We start from the raw sequence: 16,386 nt of genomic DNA on the forward strand, positions 1-16,386 counted from the left end.
GTTACAAACTAGGTATATTTATGTAGAATAACTTGTTATTATAACTTGTTTATGAGCAATAATATATATTAATAATATATGAATAATATGAATCAGTCAGTCGCGAAACGTACGTTTTGAAACATTCTTGTGATGTTGTAGAAACATTGTGGAGACATTGTGGTTTCCAATACGCGTTTTAACCGTTTAAGATGCGAAAAATTGAAATATATGTAACAGGGTCGTATGCAACGATAGTCATGTTCGTGTGAGTGTTAAACTACGATTATTGCTGTTACGCGCCGACAACGTTAAAACTGAAGTAGTGAATACATGCGACCCTGGTACTGCGGACACCAAACTTGTCTTCTACTACACTAATATAATTAGTATAATTAGTGTTTCGGTATTAAATGTTCATCGAGTCCGGTGTGTGCGACGACCGCGGCGTCGTACCCTTCGAGGATCGGCGAATGCCGCGTAACCCGTTTGAAACCCCAGGCCCAGGGGGTCGATTCTTGAACAGCGCAATTTATTAGTCGTATTACTCGTATACGACAATTAGACATTGAAAATGTCGATTTTTTTTCTATTTTTGAATTTCGTACGACAGATAAGAGTATGAAAAGTCATGCGACTTCTAAAAGTGTGGGTCTAAAATAGTAAAATCTGTATAAATCATGTAATTTTTTTAATCACATCTCGTTTTAATGCCACGGATCATCTTCCGAGTTTCATTATTTTTATAATTTTTTTCCAATAATTAGGTAGTACAATTTCAAAAAATAAATAAAATGGCTAATTTTGATGACTTAGCCCCGGCGGAATGTAATCCGGAGTGTACTCTCAAATTGATCGATTTTACCCAACAACTTTTATTATCAATATTATTATTTATTTCATTACAGTTGTAATTGTTATTTAATATATTCGTATAAAAACAATTATTAAATAACAGATAAATATTAATAATAATATTCTTAAATAAATATATTTTATTGCAATTTGTTGATTTTACTCAATAGTCTCAATACATCTTAAAATAATTAATTAAATATCTATTCCCGTTTAAATTTAAATTATGAATATTATAATTTGTAATTCCGCAAGAGTTCATGATAGGTATGTTATTTTAGTATTTTAGTAAGTACTTAGTATATTATTATCAGGGTTGGGATTTTATAGCATTTGCATATTTCTTATGAGATGCTTAAGAAATAACAGAGTAAGATAAAAATGTGTTTCTTGACACAGAAAACTCATATTAAAAATTTTATTTTGCATATTTTGCGATTTTTATGAATTTTAGTGCTTTTTTGTACTTTTTGAGATGTTTTGCATTTTCAACTGTTTTTAAATCAAAATTGGTCATATTTTATGAAATTATATTTCGGTAATTATGTTTTAAAACTGTTGTCAAGTAAATTGTAAATGTATAGATTAACTGATTAAGTAAATATATCATGGCGATAATCCGATAATATATAGGTATAATATAATATTACTTAAGTAACTACCTATAATAATTTGTAAGCGATTAAAAAATTATAAATTAATAAATCTCTTTTTTATTGTATATTATAACGTATATTTATGTAATTTTATGTACTTTAAACTATCTACCGACCCTGATTATTATGTTTGATATAGTTTTAAATGTTTTAATATACCTAGTCATATTTTTAGTAGATATATTTAAAGACTGTTCCGATTTTATAGGATTAATATTGATTATTAAATAATAACAAAATAACAAAAATAAATTGATATATATTAAAATATTTAATATGAATATCTCATCAAACTTTGAACTTTATGTAACAGAATCTAGAAACTAAGAATAAAAAAGCTATCATAGCCCAGAGCCCAGACTATATAATAACATCTTAAAAGTTGTTTGAGTTAATTAGTATTTAAATACTTCTTTGGAAGTAACATGATTTGGTATATTGTATAGGTATAATAGTATATTACAGTATTCAATAATATATATGTATATAATATGGGGTATGTAATAAACCGAAAAGGCATTTTTTAAAACATATTTTTATAGTTTTTAGGGAATTTAATTTCGGGCCTCAATTTTAGTTATAATTACAATTTACAAGTACTAATATTTTAATTATTGTTTTTCCCCCTATCATATTCAGCATCCACCAACTTCTAAATTAAAAAATAAATCGAGAAGCAACCACATTCGCTTTGCAAGAATGTACTTATTTATTACACACTGACAGTAGATTCTTGAACGAGTCTGACGAAAATAGATCAGTTAAAACAGTCCATCAATACATTTTCTCGAATAGGTACTCGAAATTAAAACATAAGTATACAAAATTATTTATAGGTGTTTATGAAAATTAAAAATAGTTTTTTATTTACATTCTATAAATTAGTAGGTGTTTTTAATATGTTTAGCCGTTTAAGTAAGTTTTGTTAAGCAAATCTACTTGCACAAAGTAAATAATTTTTTCGATTAGGTACGTAAATGTTAATATTGTGGGGTAGTCAGACTTGTCGACAATGTCACAATAACACAATTTAGTTTAGTGGAAAACGTAGATTTGAGGCAGCAGCGATAACTACAGTAAGTATTATCGAGTCGTAAATTACAAATTTATTTATTATTTTATTTGTTTTAAGTTAATAAAACTTTTATGTAACATGTTTGTATATAAATCGTATGGTATTATTTAGACAATTCCTTCAATCGTTAATTCCGTATCCCTGGTCCTAAACAACGAACTATGCTGTATACTATTGCGTACCTAGTGAATTAAATTACCCAGTTCCAGTAGATGGTGTCAGTACCTATAAATTATAATATTATGTGTATCAAATCAATCTATCTATATAAAAACACCACTGTAAATAGTTAATCATATGAATTTGACATTTGTATTATTTCTTAAACAATTTTTATAAGTACCTATACATTAATATTAAATATTTGTTTACATCGGTCGATATTGCTGATAAATCATAATGATATAATATATTATAATACCTACCACCTGTGATCAATTATGTTGCATGCCAAATAAATAGGTACACCCGCAGTTGTGCAAGAAAGGCCGATTGCTGACCGTGATTATTAGGATTATATAATAATAATAATCCGTGTGTTCCTAAATTCATCACCCAATCCACCGGCTTATCCAGCGGATTGATTGGAGTTTAGGAACACCTTTTTGGGTCTTTGCGTTATAACAAGTTGGTTAATACGTTTGACCGCCATCAACCACTATATTATGTTATCATTATCAGTTATCATGCAAGATTGTCAATTGTGTATTTGTGTAATAGGTAATTATAACAGTTTTTTTAAAACTTAATAATTACTTATTTGAATTATAAAAAAATGGACAATAATTTATCCAAATTTGTTTTGTTATTCGGTTTAAACCACCTTAAGTGTTTAAATGAATCTTTGGATTCAAAAAAAAAACTGCTTCTTAGTCATTTTTTGAAAACATCAAAAGTGCGTATAACAAATTTTATGTTAATTACAAGTCTATATGATGACATTGACTTCAAATGTCATTTTAGACTTACAAGAAGTTCAGTTGAAGTAAGCAAATTATTAAATATAATACTATGTAATAATATTTTATTCTATAATACCAAATACTATTTTATTATTTACAATAATAGAAAAATAAAATATATAGATTCTTATGTGCAAAGTGAAACCTTTATATATTTCACTAAAATCTCAAGTTGGAAGGACTTCAGTGGACTATAAAAAGGGAACATTGATGACTGTATGGTATTTGAGCAATACAGAAACCTTTCGGTAGTTAAATTTGTCTATGTTTTGTTTTGGAACAATCAGTTTTTGAACTATTATTATTTTTTATTATTACCATGTATCACAAGGTTAAATTTGTATTTATTTTTAGTCAAATTGGAGATCGTTTTAATTTAAGCAGAGGTCTTGCCTGTCGAACAATTCATAAATTTATTCGAGTTTTTTCAAAACTACTTAATGATTTTGTTATATTGCCCAAGGGAAGTTCTGAAGCCGGTATGTAAGCTATATATATTTAATTATTTAAATTTCATTATACTTTTGTGTACATTTATATATAAATATCTATATACATTTAGCAACAATAAAAGATTTTAGAAGTTTGAGATATAATTATATGCCGAACACAATTGGATGTATTGATGGTTGTCACATACGCATACATGCACCAAGAGACAAAAGATCTGATTATACCAATCGTAAAATGTTCCAATCAATTGTTCTTCTGGTAAATATCTGAAAAATACTTTGGTATCATGGTTTTGTTTTTTTTTTATTCTTAATAATATTATTTTGTCCTTATTTCTTAGGCTGTATGTAATGCTCGGTTGGAATTTACATATATTTTCTCTGGTTGGCCAGGAAGTTCCCATGATGCGAGGGTCTTCAAAAATTCATCTTTAGGACACATATTAATAAATAGTCCTCAAGAGATAATTTCTAAAAACCTACATATCCTCGGAGACTCAGCATTTCCTTTGTTAGAAAATCTCATGGTTCCTTACAAAGCTACACATATTTTGTCAGAAAAGGAAAAGCTATTTAATAGAAGGTTGAGTTCTACCAGAGTAGTAATTGAACAAGCTTTTGGGTTGTTACTTGGCCGTTTCCGAAGACTTAAGTAAATAAATATATTTTATGTTTAGTCAAAAATAATTTACAGCAACAGTTAAAGGTACTAAGAATTTTTTTAACAAAATAATCTTTTTGTTAGCAAAACAAATACCTAGAAATTGTAATTTATTATTTATATACAAATCACCCAATACAATAACTAGTTTTCATAAGGACTTATACACCTTAAGTAATTTATAGTATATATATATATTAAATAAAAATTTGTTTTGCAAAAAAATCTCAGTCTTTGAATATGGTTATAGAGGAGAAAGAAAGTAATATTATAAATAATTAAAATTATTGTCTTACCTTTTTTATTAGAATATTACGCGTAATGTTTTAGGGTGTTAGAAGCCAAGTCGATTGAACTGATGAGCCTTACAGTGACAAGTGCTTGCATATTACATAATTTAGCATTACAAAATAATGATTGGATAGAGATAAATGATGATCATAATACAGATTTAACAGAATTTACAGATGAAAACAATCATGAATGTAGTGTTTCATTAGCAATTAATCAAAGAAATGGGGTTGATAAAAGAAATGAACTTGCAGATAGGTAAATTTAACCAACAAATTTGTCATAAATGATAATAATGCCTAATATCAACTTTTCAATACAGGAAAATTATCCTTTGTTTCAGGTTCTATGGAGATTAAATTTGCAAGATATAAGGAACTTATTGTAGAACTTTCATTACTAAATTTGTTTTAAAATATTTTTCGATTATTAAATTTGTCGAAGTTGGACATCTTAACAATTTTTATTTTTATGTACATATTTTTTTATAACTTAATTTACCTAATTAATTTAATAGTTTTTTATAATTAAATCATTTAAATAAAGTTTTGCAATGTGTTTTGTGGATTGATGTGACAATAATAACTAGGTAGATATTTGTTTTTATATGTTCATTTTGTATTATAATAATAATAAAAATTAATATACACATGTTTTAACTTTTAATAATAAAAAACTTAATATATTAGAAAACTTTAAATGAATTAATAAACGTACAAGGAACTTTGCCCATATATCTTATTAAAATGTTAAAAACAAAACAACATAACTTTAGCTTTAAATGAGTTTGAAAAAAAAAACAAAATAACTTTTAGCTTTACATAAATAATACAGTCATCATACATGACTTAGAAAAACAAAACAAAACAATATAACTTAACCTTTACATGAGATTGAAAAAAAAAACAAAATAACTTTTAGCTTAATAATACATCACTAATGTATCATTAATATTGTAGTAGTAATAATATTATTAATTGATTAAAATTATTTTTTTTCCAGTTTAGCAGTTTCAATTTGAATAAGCTTGTCCATAAAATTTTCAAGTTTGCTTTGAAAACTGTCTCTTGACTTCCGATCCTCCTTCATTTCCTCTAATAAAACCTCTTGGAAATTTTTTTTTTTTTCCTTTTTGGTACTATATTATCTTCATCAGAGTTAATTTCTTCGCCAATGTAATCTAATAGTTGAGAACGTTGTGGTTTGGTATGTTCATCTGATTTTTTCAAATTCATTTTACTGGAATTCGGTAGGTTACTTTCTAATAATGTATTCTGATTAGGAGTAACAGAATCCTTTTTCCCAAAATACTGTTTCATTATAACATAATATTCCCAATTTATAGCCCCTTCACCAGACTTATTGGCTCTTTGTACATTGTCCCTAAATGTAGCCATTAAGTTTCGGAATTTAATATTACAGTTTGGTCCAGACACTGCAATACCATTTTCTTTTAAAATATTAGAAATTTTTTCCCAAATTTTGTGGTTTTTTTTATTGCTATTAAATTCATTATCAAGATCACCCCTGTTTTCAATCAGCAATTTGATTGCTTTTGCTGTCCAAATTTTTGTTTCTGGCATACAATTTTGAACATCAAAATGTCCATCATGAACTATCAATTGAACAACCAAAAAGTAATTTATATTTTTGTTAAATGAGTATGATGGTAGACAGTGGCGTGGCAAAGGTTTTTATTTGAGGTATATGTCTCACAGTGGAGTACACATGGTGGGGTTTTGGGTGTTCAACCCCCCCCCCTCTTTAACTTTTTAAATATACGAATACCTATATGAAAATTGTTAAACGACATATTTTGATAAATAAATAAATATATATATATATATATATATATATATATATATATATATGTATATGTATATGTAATTTAAGCAAATTTTTCCCAGTTAATATACTTAAAATGTAAATACATAAGTTATAACTGTGGTGGTTAGTGGCTCTGACAATAAAAATAAAATAAAAAAATAAATGCCTCATAAGTTTATGAAGGTCGCCATGCCACTGATGTTAGATGTATTTATGTTTAAGATAAATTGCACAAACCTTGTTTTGAGGATATTGTGATGTTACTTGTCGTATTATTAGATTCTGTACTATCAGTTGAATTACTTTTCAAAATGACATCATATTTCATACCCCTTAAAAGTTAATTTTTTTAATTAATGTGCAACATATTAAATAATTATACTCTCAATTAATTTATGTTTAAAAATAAAAGTAAGTATAGAAATGCAAATACATTTTTAAAAAACCAAATATTCTAAAATATAATTAAGATTATTATTATATTACCTACAAGTTATCTACAAAATATTAATAATTATTATTATCAATTTATTGTATATAGAATAATGTGGTGTTTAACATTTTAATTTTTATAGATCTAAAAATTAATTGACTACAATGCCAAGATAATTTAAAAAAAATAAAGGACTTATGTTATAATTAATAAATGTTTAATGGTCATCCCTAATGCATTACAATTTCTAACTAGTTATTTCGAACAATCAAATTAATAATTTAAAAAAATTATGCTGTAACTAAGCTTACCATTCAGGTATTTCTACACCAACTTTTTGGTTTTTTTGAAATTGAACACAGTCCTTTTTTAATATATCAGTTATATTGTTAGCCAATGTATCTTCGTCCAGATCTAATTAAAATATAGCAATTAGCAGTAATTGCTCGTAAAACCAAGATATATATCCCCCCAAAAAAATTAAAACATAAAAACATAAATAAATTTATAATGTAATGCGTTCTTCTGGTAAGATACTTCTAAATAATTAATGTCGTTACTCTTGTCGTTATCCAAAAATAATAGTAACGAAGTTACCATAACGTTACTGAAAATTGTAACTATGTTACAGTAACGAGTAACGCATGTTACGTTACTACCCAACACTGGCAATTAGATATCTTATCTAGAAATCTAGAAAAGTTAGGACAATAGACCACTGGTCACTAATAATACTTCAAGTTAAGTAGTACTTACTATGGTCAAACGACAAACACATTGTGTTTATATCAAAGTATTTGAAATATATATTTTCGTCATGTGTTAAAGTCATTTCAATACTGTTATCCATTTTACTTGATTTCAAGGTATTGATTTTTTTTACAGTTGACGACTAAAAGAGACGTGAGAATGAAATCGCAACAATTTTATTCAAGAATACCTTATTAGTTATTTGTTTATCACAAATTCAATGAACCTAATTTTGGCGCGAATAAATGTTATTAAATCCATCGGGTTTCATTACAGTTCATCCGTAAAATACTTGATTCCTGATAGAGCAATCCGCTGAGTTACCTCCCCTCCAGCGGATTGTAGAAGTGCTGAATTTAGGAACACTCGATTCCAGCTGCTGACCAATCGGCTGAGTTAAGGAACACACGGAATATTATGGCGTATTACCCGTGTCCCATAATACTATGACAATAATATCGTTTCGCAAGTGGGAAAACTGCATCACTGTACGCTGCATTTTTCTATCCACCCGGCAGCGTTAACAACAATAATATTGCATAATATTTTACATTATTTAGATAACAGAATTGCATTGGCTGTTGATCCGTTTATGTTGTAATATTGTAACGTCGTTTATTTGTAATTATTTATTAGTTAAACCAGTTGGTTCGGCTCGATACAAATAGGTACCTTATTTTATTCAACAAAACTAATTATTGTTGATATATTTGTCGGTATCAAATAATATAAGTCTGCATTGTTGTATTGTCATTTGCGATATCTTAAGAATAGAATCGTCTACTTTACTTCGAAAATGGTAAGTGATTTATTTGTGCATTTGATGTGTGCATTAATTTCTGATAAATTTCAAATACCGAAAGGGGATCTTAAATCTTTATTCATTCATAATATTCATATGTTTGATTTGTCAAGAAGTACTGAATTAGGTATTGTAAACTTGTGAAAGTAGATGTGTATGGCCTACCCCTAAACTATAATTTTTATTTTTGCTTCATGTACCAAACTAATATGAACATTCAACAATAATAAGTTGCCTATTTTATTTAAAAATTTAATTTTTTTGTGAAAATTATGTGGCACCTATGAATCCACCATTAATCTAGAAATCGAGAGTCTATTAGTAATTTAAACTAGTAGTTTGTTGGCCACTCAATAGTTTCTTAAAGAGGTTTATCTTTCCAAAACTACCATAAAATATTAAATATCTGTATGAAATGTTAAGAAATGTGGTCACAATGTTTATTTCAGAATCATATTCTTAATTTGAAAATCAAATATTGCTATAAAATTAAGTTGTTTAGCAATTCTCTTTATTCTGTACTTAGTAAATCAAAGAAAGACAATTACTTACCTATCCATCTGATATACTATTTTATTAGTTTAGTAATTTAGTATACTCGATATGTTGGAAAAAACATTTTTTTAACAATAACACATTACTTTTAATTTTACTACAGTATTGTTAAAGGTGTGATCCATGCAGTGGCGTAACCATCGCATGAGCAACAGAGGCAGTTGACTTGAGGCGTTAAACACTTTTGAAAGTTCACAGTATAATTTTGGTGACTAAAAGTATAATTTATATGATTTTAGGTATATATAAAATATTTTGCCTCTTTTTTGTGTAGATACCCCACTAGATCCACTGAAATACCAGTTAAATGTGTCATGTATAAATTAATTTAATATTATATTAACATGTGATTTATCTAATCAATTACTTAGCTAAACTAACAATTTGATTGCTTTACACACGAAAAGTTGTCTTTAACTCAGTATAACCTCGTTACATATTTTTGTGTTTAAGGAATGACATGGTCGCTACCACTTTTAGCTCCTTTAACAAATTTTCTAGGAATGAAGAGGTTTCATAAGTTATTGTAATTTATTGCTGTACTAATTTAATATAACAAATCTCCAAAATGATTTAAACGATTATTATTGAGTACCAATACTTGAATCTACTAAGTTTTCACCGTGATTTTTAGTTTGGCGAATTAATATATATTTATTAATAGTTCCCTAATGCATGTCCTAAAGTAAATTGATGTGTCTGGGGAGTAACTATGTAGTATAGAAAATAGCACAATAAGTTAAAAATATATTTTTAATTACAGTTGCTATTACTAATTTGTAGGTAGGTAGGTACTGTTGTAAAATTTAATATTTGTTAGAAAACATATTTTTTTGTTCACAGTTATTCTACTCATTTTTTAAAACACTTGTGGGGCATGAAGTTGTAGTTGAACTTAAGAATGATATGTGGTAAGTAATAGCATTTTGTATGTCACCAGAGACTAAAAATTATGAAATCAAGTTATTTATAATTTTAAATGTTTTTATTAGTGTCACTGGAAAATTGCATTCCGTTGATCAATTTTTAAATATCAAACTTACAGAAATCAGTATCAGTGATTCAGAAAAATATCCATACATGGTAATTATTTGAAATTAAATGGTAAAAATATAAATATACAGTTTTATTCATATTTTTTTAGAATTATGTATCAGAATCATTCATCAGAGGTTCAGTTGTTCGATATGTACAACTTCCAATTAATTACGTTGATACACAATTGTTACAAGATGCTGCTCGCAAGGAAACTATCATTCGATAAAATGTTTAACATTTAATTTGTCATTAAAATTTTTCATTTAAGAAGTTAAAAATGATTTAATTTATTTATATTTAACTTAATAAGTACCACTTGAATCCTATAATTTATTTACAGAAGTTACTATATCCTATAAAATACATTAATGCATTTTAATTTAATATTTGTATTACCTGTCATAAACCCATACATGACTTTATTAAAACATTTTTTTTTTACAATTCTTTAGTAAAATTGGGCAAGTATGGCACAAAAGAACTGGAATACTTTTACTAGTAAATATAATTTTCTGTTCATTGTAAATTATTTGCAATAAATATTTAATGAAAGTAATAATGCATTTATTATCCTGGATTAAATTTTAAAATTAAGTATTAGTTATATGCAGTGAAAAAATAAAGTTCATTAAAGATATGAATAGTATTACTATTTTAAAGATTACCGATACAAAAATGTTAACTTTTAATGCCTTTCAGAGATAAACATTAATTATTAGTTGTTTTCACTATATAAGTACTATGGAATTGAATTCTATAACTATATAGATCATATATATCAATGTTTAATATAATCTATGCTCAGTTTCAAAAGAAAATTAGTGTATTTTATTTTGAAATCGAGTATATTATATCTATTTTAAAATAAAATTTTTTAAAAATTTGGTGACCTAGTTAGATTAGCAATTTAATGTCTATGTCATGGAAACAAATAAATAATAAATACTTAAGTTAGCAAAGGTACTTTCAATTTAAATGTATTTACATATGAAAATTCAAATCACCTGTGTTTTTTACCAAAATACAACTATCTTATGCCAATTGTATGTATAGAATATAAATATAATTAAAAAATAATTTAATATTAATTTAAAAATAATACTTTTAACATTTTATACTTTAATTTAATTTACTATATTTTACATTGGATTTTGTAAAATATAATACCTATTATCTTTGATTTCAATTTATAATAGTATTTACAATCAATACCACCATGTTTTTTGTAATTTATTTTTATTTTATTTTTTAATGATTTATTGAGTAAGTAGCATTTTTAAAGACAAAAAACTATAAATTAAGTAAATATTTATTTTTGAATTAGTAAGACTTGATTTAATTTTGCTTTTTAATTATTTTAACATTAACATTATATATTTATGTGTTCTTATAAATTATAATACTTGTTTATTTGTAAACTAGTATTACTTAACCTCAGTTTATTGATCAATTAGGATGAGGTCATCAACTGATTTCTATGAGGGTCTGTTTTAAAACTTACCAAACTTCCCACAGTCTGAAATAAATGTTTTTATTCATAATTTTGTTATAAAAAAGTGAAAATGATATTATTATATATTTAATAATTATACAACAACTAGGGTCCATAAAAATGTGTCCGTGTTCAACTAGATGGTGACTCCTGAATTATGGTATGAAATTCCATCACATTAATTATAAATTTATAACAAATTCTTTATTTAACAATAAAATTTCTTGTTTGTTAAATTGAATGTATTAGGGTTAAGGATTGGACAATTGTCAATTCATATTTAATGACATCAATTTAAACATTATCTTCTTTTCATGAATATTGTGTGAGTATAAATTCTCAGTTACTTTCTCTGATTGCATTAGTTTACACAAAATATAAAAATATGTGGTCACTGGAGTAAAATAATAATTTGTAAATAAATAACAATTTTAAAAAGAACAAATTAAAGACTCAATAATTTTTTTGTTTTAAACATTTATTATTATGTTGTTTTATTAAGTAGTTTTAAACGTGATAACTTTAAGTTTTTATATTTTTTCAAGTTCTTATTGATTTTTAATCATTATTTATTTCAAAATCATCACAAAATAATATTTTTATTTAATTAAGTCATATAAAAAGTGTTAGTATCAAAAGAAATAATTAATACTCGGGTATGTGATTTTAGTCTTCGTGCATTTTCTTTAATTATTCATGGTATTCGTTTAGTATGTGACCTACCTTATGAGATATTTGTTTTTTTATGTGTGACCTACCGGACTGATAATTAAAAAATTGTCAAATTAAAAATCATAAAATTATTTTATTATAAATATTAAATTATGTTTAGCAATACACTTTTTGTACATCACTTAAAAATTTAAAAAAAATTGTATCTTGCCTGTTAATAGATCCACTATGCCTCAATTAAATGACGTGCCAACATTTCAGCTGATGTTCCATGCATTTTTTGTAAGATTTTAGTTTTTAATACTCCCCATGAACATGTGATACATTGTATAGAATTTCATCCGTAGCCAATCTTTTTTTCCTCGTGTACCTACATATTTGTTTCACCATGACATTTATGGCATAAATTAGCAGTGGTGTATATAGACATTAATTTCAGGGGGGGTTAAAAAAATTTCCATTCTTAAATTCCAATTAATTATACTATCAAAATCAATGCCCGTACCAACTACCAACCATACATTTCAGTGGGGGTTTGAACCCCTAAAACCCCCTTATATACACCACTGTAAATTAGTTTTGTTATTTTGTAGTAATAGTTTTGGTAGGTCACATACTACACTCGATTTTCGATCAAATACCTTATCCATCCATAGCTTATAAACAATGGTCTATGCGTATAAGATTTGCAATATTGTAACAAACTCCTGCAGGTGATAAATCTTTCATCTTAAAAAACAAAGGGAGCTAAAATTAACCATTGTACCTAGTTATGACTAAGATTTTTTTATAATTACCGTGTCAAATAAAATTGAATAATTAACTTATTTATCAAGATAAATGTATATTGTATAAACATATACATAAATATGTTATTCATTTTTATTGATCAAAACAAAAATGTAGTTCATGCCAATATTTGATAAGCTTTACTTCTAACAACTTTGGTTTTGTAATTAATATTAATTATATATTATAAACATTATTTTAAAATGTTTTTAATGTTATTGTTATTTGTTTATTTGTTATATGAAAATTGAAAGATAATTAAGTAATGCAAATAAAATTGTAACTCAGTTAGAGTAAAATTTTAAAACTGCTGTTACTATATATTTGGTTTATTAATAAGAAAAAAATGTATGAGGTACAATGTAAAATACAATTATTTTAATATTTATCATATTAATTTATGATGACAGTTATTAAAATGTAATTGATATAAGAAAATAATGTAATTGACAAAAAATACAATTATGATGTAAGGTTAACTTGATTTAATTACATATAGGTAACTGCTTCTATTCAAAGAACAGAGACTAAAAAATTGTGATATTGAGTATCTTCAGATTTAAAGAAGTTATTACCACCATATAGATAAATGTTTCTTTGATATTTTTATAGTATACTATTTATTATTTATTAAAAATAAAACATAGTTTACTAAAATAGGTAGGTATGATATATAATAAAGTATTTTAGTAATTTTTTAAATAAATTGCATTATAATTATTAATTATTAAGTTTTAAATTTAAAACAGTTACATTTACTAATATACCGTCAATTAACAGATTTATAAATTGATGGATAGCCAAAACAATAGTTATTTTGAAAATAATGAAAGATATTTTTAATATTTTTTTACCTATGAGCTATGGGCTGTCATATAGTATGTGGTCTACTGGTGAATTTACGAGTATAGTATGTGGTCTACTGGCGATTTACGAATATAGTATGCGGTCTACCGTAAATAAATAAATTAAAAATTATATCATAATATTAAAGTATAATTATTGTAGCAGTAATAGTAAAAAATTAATAATTAAAAATTAGTTTGTCAAAAAAATTCATCGTGTTGGACGATCTCCCAGTTAATGTCATAATTGTTTTATTGGATAAACCTTGAGTCCAGTAGAACACCAGTTCTAACTGTTGACTGAGGCTTAGTCCACTATTTAGACGACCATTTTTGTCAATAAAAGTTAAAAAAGCATTCTTTCCTATAATAGTATACACAATTATGATTAAATAAGCCAAATGAATATAAGAAAATAATTTTCTTAGGTACCTTAAGCTTTGTGTTGTTTGACATCCCTTTCTCTTACAACGTAAAATTCTCCTTTTCTTACCTCTCTCCTTGCATAGGTATAAATTCATACCACTTCCACATTTAATACATTCGGCATTTTCATTATTTGCCACAAGATTTTTTCTAATTAAAAAATTTGTGGTTGATTCGTCACTACTAATAATTGAATAAAAATCTTTTGCCAACATATTGAATGTGTAAAATATAAATTGTGTCGCACAATAAATGACGTACTGAGCTATTGAGCCCATACTTTTACAAAATGTCGAAGTATTGTTATCTGTGTATAAGGCAATAAAGATAAAGTATTGACCGAAGAAATCTATTAAAAATAAACTTAAGCCTATGTAAAAACCGCAGGTAGACTGCATCCTACAGTGGTCGGTAGAACGCGTTTGCCAGTAGAACGCATACTATATGACAGCCGGGCTATGGATATTTTCACATTGTGTGTTATGGATTCTAAGCTTAGACTAGGATTTTAAATAATTAAGATGTTTTTGTAATATATAAATAGTATAAGTAGAAATATACATGTATGTTAATATTATTCCATGAAACTTAAAAGGAATAATTTATTTGACATTTATTTAATTTAATTTTGGGAAGTAAATAATAAGTTATAATAAAAATAATTTAAACTTAGTATTAAATATTAATTTATTGTAAAACAATAGGTACTTACATATTTAACTTTAATAGTTTAATACATACTGTGTATTGTTGGATTCCTTTAACACGATAAATTATGAAAATGATATTACCAAATTGTATTACATCAGATTGTACTTTTAATAACACTCCTTATCCTAACTTTTACAAATTTTTGTTAAATATTTGTTTTAGTAAAATGAGTAATTATGCAATTTCTACTTAGCCATACTTTACACTTCACATACATAACATTCAAGTGCTAAGCAAACATAGAATGAACTTTTATGCTATTAAATTACTTTTCTTGAAGTGTTGATTGTTTATCTTCCGTACCTCTTCTTCTCTGTACAACCTTATATTAACAAGTAGATTATTTACAAAAGTTTAATGATGAGTGGATTACAAGTATACTTTGTAACTTTTAAAATTCATTTTACCAGATAAATAAATCAGGTAAATGTCTAAATAGAAAAATAAATAACAAAAATTAGTTGCTGAATCTGGTTTGATATTTTAGTGTGGGGATTTGGTATATATCGTAATATTGTGTATGATTTTCGACACCACAATACAGTAATACACCAAACAATAACAATAATCAGCGAGTTTTTCTGACGGTACCAAAAAACCATGAAGTATAAACCTGATATACCCGTAGTTTATTGTAATATTGTGGTGTTTATTGATGTAAAACATGAATCACTAAGCTGGCCAAAACTAAAATGTATTATAGATAATATTATACATATTATATTTTTTGTGTTATAATATGTACCAGAAACAATCGAAAAAGTCGCCGTTTTTTTTTTGCTTTTCGCGTCCGACTTGGACCCATCTACGGTTTTCGATTTGAAAAATAGCCAAAACGATTATTAGCAAAAGCTAAACAATAAACTGCTAAAAAAGTAAACAGTAAACACGTCTTCTTAGCTTGTTTTTGGTACCTCCACGGACGAAATAAGTGCTTAATCATAATATAGATTATAGTAGATAATATTATTATAATGTTTCTCGTCGCGTGATGGCGGCGGCGGGGACCAATCAGTCGGTAGGATTACGTAACCGTTCGAACAAAGTCGCCGCCAAAGTAGTAAAGTGCCAAGTACTATATAGTAGTGTCGTGGACTTACGGTTTGTAAATTTGT

The 16,386-nt window shown here is 26.1% G+C and overlaps 3 protein-coding genes and 1 long non-coding RNA gene across 6 annotated transcripts; 2 read left to right on the plus strand and 2 right to left on the minus strand.

The window, feature by feature from the left end:
• The first annotated feature begins 3,212 nt into the window (after nucleotides 1-3,212).
• Nucleotides 3,213-5,518, plus strand: LOC132927632 (putative nuclease HARBI1). 3 transcript variants are annotated; one of them, XM_060992212.1, is made up of 7 exons: nucleotides 3,213-3,550; nucleotides 3,651-3,775; nucleotides 3,882-4,006; nucleotides 4,090-4,238; nucleotides 4,321-4,631; nucleotides 4,971-5,189; nucleotides 5,275-5,518. In XM_060992212.1, the coding sequence occupies exons 1-7, from the start codon at nucleotides 3,341-3,343 to the stop codon at nucleotides 5,288-5,290; spliced, it is 1,155 nt and encodes a 384-aa protein (XP_060848195.1). In that variant the 5' UTR covers nucleotides 3,213-3,340; the 3' UTR covers nucleotides 5,291-5,518. The 3 variants fall into 3 exon arrangements, with proteins under 3 accessions (XP_060848195.1, XP_060848197.1, XP_060848196.1); XM_060992213.1 differs by having other exon boundaries at nucleotides 3,420-3,550; nucleotides 3,634-3,775; nucleotides 5,275-5,514; XM_060992214.1 differs by lacking the exon at nucleotides 3,651-3,775 and having other exon boundaries at nucleotides 3,352-3,550; nucleotides 5,275-5,513.
• A 135-nt stretch (nucleotides 5,519-5,653) lies between these two features.
• LOC132927634 (uncharacterized) lies at nucleotides 5,654-8,500 on the minus strand. The gene is given in 5 exon segments (XM_060992215.1): nucleotides 5,654-6,058; nucleotides 6,061-6,546; nucleotides 6,996-7,090; nucleotides 7,503-7,605; nucleotides 7,948-8,500. Coding segments are annotated over 5 exon segments (918 nt in total). The 5' UTR covers nucleotides 8,042-8,500; the 3' UTR covers nucleotides 5,654-5,918.
• Nucleotides 8,501-8,512: 12 nt separating this feature from the next.
• Nucleotides 8,513-10,720, plus strand: LOC132927635 (U6 snRNA-associated Sm-like protein LSm2). Its single transcript, XM_060992216.1, has 4 exons — nucleotides 8,513-8,740; nucleotides 10,142-10,209; nucleotides 10,291-10,381; nucleotides 10,443-10,720. Exons 1-4 carry the CDS (start codon nucleotides 8,738-8,740, stop codon nucleotides 10,560-10,562), a joined length of 282 nt encoding a protein of 93 aa, XP_060848199.1. The 5' UTR covers nucleotides 8,513-8,737; the 3' UTR covers nucleotides 10,563-10,720.
• A 1,893-nt stretch (nucleotides 10,721-12,613) lies between these two features.
• On the minus strand, nucleotides 12,614-16,181 carry LOC132926917 (uncharacterized). Its single transcript, XR_009661556.1, has 3 exons — nucleotides 15,273-16,181; nucleotides 13,142-13,229; nucleotides 12,614-12,870 (listed from the first exon to the last, which is right to left on the minus strand). It is a non-coding gene; the product is annotated as an uncharacterized LOC132926917 (long non-coding RNA).
• Nucleotides 16,182-16,386: the final 205 nt, after the last annotated feature.

This window comes from Rhopalosiphum padi, chromosome 3, assembly GCF_020882245.1.
Source record: "Rhopalosiphum padi isolate XX-2018 chromosome 3, ASM2088224v1, whole genome shotgun sequence".
NCBI classification, from domain to species: Eukaryota; Metazoa; Arthropoda; class Insecta; order Hemiptera; family Aphididae; genus Rhopalosiphum; species Rhopalosiphum padi.